This window comes from Littorina saxatilis, linkage group LG6 (genome assembly GCF_037325665.1).
Source record: "Littorina saxatilis isolate snail1 linkage group LG6, US_GU_Lsax_2.0, whole genome shotgun sequence".
NCBI lineage: Eukaryota > Metazoa > Mollusca > Gastropoda > Littorinimorpha > Littorinidae > Littorina > Littorina saxatilis.
Window position 1 is genome coordinate 54984030 of NC_090250.1, and position 8555 is coordinate 54992584.

The 8555-nt window shown below is 42.1% G+C and overlaps 1 protein-coding gene across 1 annotated transcript; it reads left to right on the forward strand.

Moving 5' to 3' along the window:
* Positions 1-750: 750 nt before the first annotated feature.
* On the forward strand, positions 751-6271 carry LOC138969544 (MAM and LDL-receptor class A domain-containing protein 1-like). Its single transcript, XM_070342370.1, has 2 exons — positions 751-1009; positions 2490-6271. Exons 1-2 carry the CDS (start codon positions 952-954, stop codon positions 3119-3121), a joined length of 690 nt encoding a protein of 229 aa, XP_070198471.1. The 5' UTR covers positions 751-951; the 3' UTR covers positions 3122-6271.
* The last annotated feature ends 2284 nt before the right edge of the window (positions 6272-8555 follow it).

Here is an 8555-nt window from a genome sequence, read left to right on the forward strand (position 1 = left end):
CTTTCTGAGCGTGTTTTTAATCCAAACATATCATATCTATATGTTTTTGGAATCAGGAACCGACAAGGAATAAGATGAAAGTGTTTTTAAATTGATTTGGACAATTTAAATTTGATAATAATTTTTATATATTTAATTTTCAGAGCTTGTTTTTAATCCGAATATAACATATTTATATGTTTTTGGAATCAGCAAATGATGGAGAATACGATAAACGTAAATTTGGATCGTTTTATAAATTTTTATTTTTTTTTACAATTTTCAGATTTTTAATGACCAAAGTCATTAATTAATTTTTAAGCCACCAAGCTGAAATGCAATACCGAAGTCCGGGCTTCGTCGAAGATTACTTGACCAAAATTTCAACCAATTTGGTTGAAAAATGAGGGCGTGACAGTGCCGCCTCAACTTTCACGAAAAGCCGGATATGACGTCATCAAAGACATGTATCAAAAAAATGAAAAAAACGTTCGGGGATTTCATACCCAGGAACTCTCATGTCAAATTTCAGAAAGATCGGTCCAGTAGTTTAGTCTGAATCGCTCTACACACACACACACACTCACACATACACACGCACACACGCACATACACCACGACCCTCGTTTCGATTCCCCCTCGATGTTAAAATATTTAGTCAAAACTTGACTAAATATAAAAACCGACTCCGAACGCCCTTATGAAGACATACTTTTTTTTCTCATTTCGGAGCAGATTTCGCAACGCAATCCGTTTATCATTCAACTCTGGCGATAATGTGAGTGTGTTGAAACACCTGTACCCCAATTCAGCTAGCGACCGCCAATTGTCGCAAAGAGTATCGCTTTTTCACGCCTTATAAAACGATAACTTAATATCTAAGTACGTCTTTGCTTGTGTGGCGTTGTTCGTTTACAGTTGCAGATTTTTGCGTTATTATAGCGGTTTAAAAGTTAACGTCCACTAGCAACGATGAAACTCCGCGTTCTTGCCGTTTTCCTCATTATCTTCCTCCCAACCTTTGTGGCAGGTAAGCGATTCTTCTTTATTGTAACCTACTTTACTGATAAAGTCACAACCCCCCCCCTTTTAAGACCTCCAGAAATATGAGAAAATCAGGTCAAAAAGGTGGAAGTCACTCACTCATCCTTCCACCCATCCATTAGTTTTTTTAATTTATTGATTCTTCTGTTATTTATTTATTTATTCATTATTATTTAAGCTTAGCTTTAACAGAAGATGTGAAGTTAATTGTTAACAGTCTGCCCACTTTGTCGAAATATAGGATTCTTAAATGATTACGGATTTGCTTCTACCAGGAACGACATTTTGCAGAAATGAACTGGTATGTGTTGGAGTCTCACTGGAGCTTCATTAGTAAATTCATCTTTTTTTAATGAATCGCCGTTTCAATACGATCTTCAAGACTTGTATATCTCACTGTCGATCATGGAAAAGCCCGTTCTAGCCAGCTAGTGACTATGGAACATGTGTGTGAAAGTACAATGTATTTCCTGGATAGCTGGATCTATCAATTAACCAACCAACCACCCATACATCACGTACTTACTCACTCAATCCCTCCCTCCCTCCCTCCCTCCCACTCTCTCTCTCTCTCACTCACTCACTCACTCAATCAGTCAAGCAATCACTCAATCAAGCAATCAAACTATTAATTAACCAATCAAGAAACCAATCAAACAATCAATCAACCAATAAAAGGCCTAATATTGTGAGTATACCAAAACAATGTGCTATCATCGTGTTTGTTTCCTCTCTATCCCTTTTTCAAGTTTTGTTGTTGTTGTTGTTTATGGTGTTTTTTTGGGTAGCGTTTTAATGACCGTAGACATAAACATGTTTAGATAAATTAACCGACTAGAGCGAGTCTTTCTGTGTGTGTCTGTTTTCTGAGAATTCTTTCAACGAAAGTGAATTTTATGTAACGGTCAAATTCTTGGTCTATGACATTTTCGTGACAGTTGCACAGAAGGGCAGATTTGTTTTTTATTTAACAAAAGACAAAACTTTTGTTTTGCTTTGTGGTGGTCTTGTTCTTATACTACCGTGCCTGTTGGTACTTGTGTGTGTCTTGTGCTCGTGGCCAAGCCTTAGTTTTGCTGTCAAATCGGTGGATTTCGTCGTCGAATAAAGAAGGAAACTCATGGTTTATCTAACATGAACTAATTTTCAAGATTCGTTGCTAATTGCTTTTATGGATTTCATAATATTCTTCCCATTTGTTTTCAGATTAGTATAGAATAGATTCTTTGAGCTTGCATTTGGAGAAAAAATATGGACAAATTAGTAACCAGGTTAAATTTTTCTTTTTCAATATTTCGGCAAACTGCCTTCTTCAGGATGTTATTGTGAAAGTATGGAATGACGGCACGTGATGTACAATGTATAACATTGTCATGATGAATCTTAAGCTTTAAGCTTACATCTGGTATGTTAAGGTTAAATTCGTTCCACCTAGCATTTGAATTAAAAAAACAAATTCTTTCCAGCTTCCTACTTAGACAACAGCTGCGGGCGTTCCGTCTCCGCCAGATCTTACCCCCAGACTTTCTACATCCAGAGCTCTACCAACTACTACCTCAGCACATGCTTGGTGGGCTTTGTCCGTAGCGGTTCCGGCAGGGTTCAACTGACGGTGAGTGGACAGAGCCTGGACGACATGGAGTGTCAGGTCAACGTCCTCACAGGGAGGTCCATCTTCAGTCCCAGCATAAGCCACGGCAACATCGACCGTCTCTTACCCTTCTCGCTCAGGTTCACGTCCGACAACTCGGGGCAGCTGTTCGTGCGAGTCAAGGGAAATAATTGTGGCGTGAACGGCCTTACGTTCACCGTGATCAAAGTCATGTCTTCCAGCTGCTCCGGTTTTCTCTGCGACAACGGTTTGTGCGTGCTTAACTCCTATGTTTGTGACGGGGACGACGACTGCGGCGACGGCAGCGATGAAGACAGCTGCTACTGGACCTCGGGGAGGTACGCTGGGGTTGCCGGTGGGGTCATCGTCTTCGTCGTCGTCGTCGCTGTCGTCTCTGGCCTCTTTTATCGTCGTCGGCGCGTTGTGATGGTCCGTCGCGCCTCGGCCATCCTCCCAGACTCGGTCGTCACTCACAGTCGCTGGTGAAGGTTCGCTGGTGAAATCTACAGTCTCTGAACTCTACAAACTCTGAACTCTACAACTTCTGAACTCTACAAGCTCTGAACTCTACACTCTGAATTGTTCAAACTCTGTACTCTGCAAAAGCTGAACTCTACAAGCTCTGAACTCTACAAACTCTGAACTCTACAAGCTCTGAACTCTACAAACTCTGAACTCTACAAATAATATGATTACAAGATAACAATGAACACGTTCTCACCAGAAACGAACAATGACACGGAACACCAACTTTCCTTTGCTCTCGTCCTTCTCCCATGCAGTGCCTTGTTCCAAATTAGACAATAGTTTCTGTCACAGACCGGATACTTAAAAACATCTGCCGTGAACTCTGATCAACAACATCTACAGTGAACGTATTGTGATTGTTGATTGACGGTTCGCATTGCAGCAGCGGTTTGAATTATAATAGGTGCGCTACATCGGTTTCAGAAAACGAGTAGTCACATACACACAGACACACAGACATACACACACACACACACACACACACACACACACACACACACACACACACATGTACACACATGGACACACATGTACACACACACACAACACACACACACATACACACACATACACACACATACACACACACACACACACACACACACACACACAAACTAATCACCTCTCTCACTCACTCATTCATTCACTCACTCACTCACTGATAATTATCCATGTCAGCACATATATCCAAACCTATCAGGGACATTATCTGGTGATGTGCTAACATTCAATTTCATCAATGCTCTAGTGTGGACTCAATCAACAGTGTTGTTATCTCAGGCCGATTTTACACAGCAAGATTACCTACATGCATCAGTACTTTCTCTTGCATGAATATTGCTCTGATTTCTTTGCCGGATTTGGGTAGTGCTTTGCAGACCACAGACTGGTACAACCCAATGAGCATTACGCATAGTCTCACAGTCTTTCATGACAGCTTATGTACACGAACAGACACAGCCTTTCCATCTATATCTTTCTTTCTTTATTTGGTGTTTAACGTCGTTTTCAACCACGAAGGTTATATCGCGACGGGTTCCATCTATATCTATATACGGCTTGTGTCTGTCTGTCTGTCTGTCTGTCTGTGTGTTCGCCATGCACGGCCAAAATTCTTGATGGATCTGCTTCAAATTTGGTGGGCATATTCAAGTAGACCCCGGACACAATCTGGTCGATGAAAATTTTCAACACGTGCTCTCAGCGCGCAGCGCTGAACCGATTTTGGTTTTTATGTTTTTTTCTGTACATCCATTCCCAGTAACTCTTCCTTATCTTCTCCAGTGTTTTGCGCGTTTATCTCCCTTCCTTCGTGTGGCGTCAATCGCGTACGGTGCGCCACTCACCCGGCGAAGCCGGCGTACGGTGCGCCACTCACGGCTCTACTTCTTCCCGGCGAAGCCGGTACCCGGCGAAGCGGGTAATCATCTAGTGTCATATATGTGAGCTTGTGGCTGAACGACAGTTACGGTACACATGTACTTTTGTGCATCCGTTTGAACTCGTGAACTCGTGGTACCTCTGTGCTATCGAGGATTCAAACCTGTACTATCGGGGATCCACTAAGGTTTCCGAGACTGTGTTTTGTCTGTATTGAAATGGTCTGGCAGAAGAGCCGATCCTTTAATTTGCATAGGTAAAATGATCGCTTTTTGGTACCCGACACCCCTCTGAGTTGAATTTGTTTTAACCTTGTGACGTAGGCACGCGGGATGTTGTGGGTTGGGGTATTCACTTTTCGCTGGGGCTTCGAACAGAACAGACGTGTCCAGTGAGCGGTCGCGTGGCAGGTTTGCTACGAGCAGAAAGGGAACAGTGATGTGACTTTTCTGAGACGGGTATGTTATTCATATGCTATTCTTTTTATATAATGGGTAAAACAGCGTTAAAGTATGCAGGTTGTGACCTGCTTTGGGAGGATTTATTTGAATGTTCAAATAGATTGTTTTGTGAGTTAAATGTTCGGGAAAACTTTTGTTTATTGAATGTTTTAGAAAACCGTTTGAGTGTTTGAGAGAACTGTATTGTAGGCATGTTATTTGGAAGGAATGATGTGTTTTGTTGTTGTTAAAGGATTTAGTTTGTGGTGGTTGAAATTGTTGAGTTGTTTATGTATGCTTATGACGTGCATTCTGTGATTTACAGAATGGCGGAATGTGCGACGGGGTTTCGTTAGAGGGGTGCAGTTAGATTTTGTTAGAGGGGTGCAGTTAGATTTTGTTAGAAGGGTGCAGTTAGGTTTCGTTAGAGGGGTGCAGTTAGATTTCGTTAGAGGGGTTCAGCTAGGTTTCGTTAGAGGGGTTCAGTTAGGTTTCGTTAGAGGGGTTCAGTTAGGTTTCGTTAGAGGGGTTCAGTTAGGTTTCGTTAGAGGGGTTCAGTTAGGTTTCGTTAGAGAGGTTCAGTTAGGTTTCGTTGGAGGGGTTCAGTTAGGTTTCGTTAAAGGGGTTCAGTTAGATTTCGTTAGAGGGGTTCAGTTAGATTTCGTTAGAGGGGTGCAGTTAGGTTTCGTTTGAGGGGTTCAGTTAGGTTTCGTTAGATTGTTTTTTTGGGGAATTGTTTTTAGGTTGTTTTTTTAGACTTCGTTTGTTTTAGATTAGAGTTTTATTGTGTCTTTTGATTTTTTGGGACTAAAGTTGAGAATGAGGATTTAGAGTAGAGTTCTGGAGTGTAGTTTGGAGGAAGGATTTAAAGTATTGTTTTAAAGCATAGTTCTAGAGTGGGAATCTAGAGCATAGCTTTAGAGTAAAGGATTTAGAGTGTTGTTTGGGGTTGTTCTAGTTTTAGAGAGTAATACATTGGAAGTTTTGTATTGAAGGTAAACCCCCGCTTTCCCACACATTTCCCCGCACCATCATATGGAAATAATAAAGAACCTGGTAATTTAACCTGTGTCAGTTTGTTTTGATTGTTTGAGCTTGGCGAGAAAGGGGCACTCTGTATTATTTGACTCCGTGATCAGGGTAGGTTACATTTGGCACTCGGTTACATATATTTGGATGGTAAGCTGTTTGTGACAGCGTAGTAGGCTACGATTCTAACTAATTGTAAGGTTCCTGCGTCATAAATTGAGCGACCAAAATAAAAATAAAAATCCTGAACAAGAATAGACATCATTTTTGATAGTATGTTGTTGTTGGTGGTGGTGGTAGTTTGGGTTGTGATGGTGTGGAATCAGTAATAGTGTGTGTGAGTGTGTGTGTGTGTCAGTGTGTGTGTGTGTGTGTGTAAGTGTGTGTGTGTCAGTGTTTGCGTGCGTGCGTGCTTACGTGCGTGCGTGCGCGCGCGCGTGTGTGTGTGTGTGTGTGTGTGTGTGTGTGTGTGTGTGAGTCAGCGTACGTGCGTGAGTGTAAATTGTATTGTATTTTATTGTTTTGTATTTTGTGTATGTGTGTGTCTGTGTGCCCGAACATCAAATGTTTTCTAGTTGATGCGAACTCAGACTCCCACGAAATCAATGCTGCAGGTTTGATGTTCCATGCGAATACTAGGCTGCAGGGGTTTGGTGGTGTTTAACACATGGGCGTGGATTATGATTAATGATCATGTGCGCATCGGGGCGCATATCTATGGGAATGTCGCTAAACCTGGAACAGTTAAGGAGAAACAGCCGTACCAGACAAAAAAATTATTATTGCAAAGCGTTTTTTATATTGTCACATACTAGACTCTATCAGTAAACAAACGAACAACATAAGATAAAATAAAAGTCACACAACTCATCAAACTGACCATTATAAAAATTTCTGCATTTGTTCCAGGTTGGACGCATGGGTGTGTAAAGTGGAACACTGTGTTGTCAAACTCGGAACACATGCAAAAACACACTGACTCTCTTTCTAGCTCTGTCTGTGTGTTACACACATTATATACACCCACACACTCTCAATCACACGCACACAATTACACATTGCCACACACACAAGATAAATTCATACGTCATAACATTTTGATTTAGCCATCTTATTTAAATGTCTGTTTTTCCACATAACATTGGATTTTTACCAAAGAAATAGTAAATTTGATAACAATTAATGCCTCAAATGTGAAAAAAATATAAATAAGGGCTAGGTCTAAACAAATCGGATAAAAAAAACTGTTTTTGTAAAACATGAAAAAAGAAGCTAAGAAACGATTTTTCACTCAATGTCCTTTTGTTTTCTACTTTCAGTGCAGTCCTCGTGTGATCAATGCCGTGTGTATACTGCTGGCACTGTATAATGTTCAAAGGGGTGTTGGTGCCACACAAGAAGCAGTACCAAGATATTTCGCAGCATAAAAGTCGTGACAGGAACACCAAATGTTCTTGATGCGCAACGCAAACCCATTTCCCCGTTTCTGACAGCCGACAACGCGCAGCCCATTTCTTCGGGTAGCCACCGTCCGGGTCCCAAAATACTGTAAAACAAATCAATCAACCATTCAATAAAAGGTATAGAAGGAAAAAAATACAATAAAACTGAAAAGAGAATTGAGTACGTGACTAAAACGGTTCTATGCTAAATGCCCCCCGGACAACTGCCCCCCTCCCCCCCCCCCCCCCCCGGACAACAGTACTGCCCCCCGGACAACAGTACTGCCCCCTGGACATTTTCCGCCTAGGACAATTGCCCCCCGTGACAATGAATTGCCCCCCATTCTTGTCTGTATGTTTAGCGAGTTATCAAGTGTTGTATTGTTGTCTAGAGGGTATTCATAGGTAATGGAAGTCTATAAGTTGTTTTCTCAACGATATCTATATAATGCTTCCTGGTTTGAATACACACACACACACACACACATACACACACACACACACGCGCGCGCGCGCGCAAACACACACACACACACACACACATATATACACACACAGTCACACACATATAGACACATACACATAAATACTGTAAACACCCAGACAAAGACAAACTGACAGACATACACACAGACAAACCGACACAGACACTTGCACGCCCACACTTACGCCCGCATTTACACCAGCAAACACGCACACACACACACACACACACACACACACACACACACACACACACACAAACACACACACACACACACACACACACACACACACACACACACACACACACACACACACACACACACACACTCTTATTGAAGTGAACGGCTTTTGCAAAAACTTGCACGAAGAGTGGTGAGAAAAAAATTGGGGGGCAGGTGTCCGGGGGGCAGTTGTCCTCCCTCGGTGGGGGGCAGGTGTCCGGGGGGCAATTGTCCTAGTAGGGCAATTGTCCGGAGGGGGGGGGGGGGCAGTTGTCGGGGAACAATTATCCAGGGGGCAATTAGCCTGCCACGGACTAAAAACACCAGTGTTCACTTTATCGTTTGATGAGGGTAAGATGGAACAGAATGCGTCAAAGCTGGAACACTGTTCCAT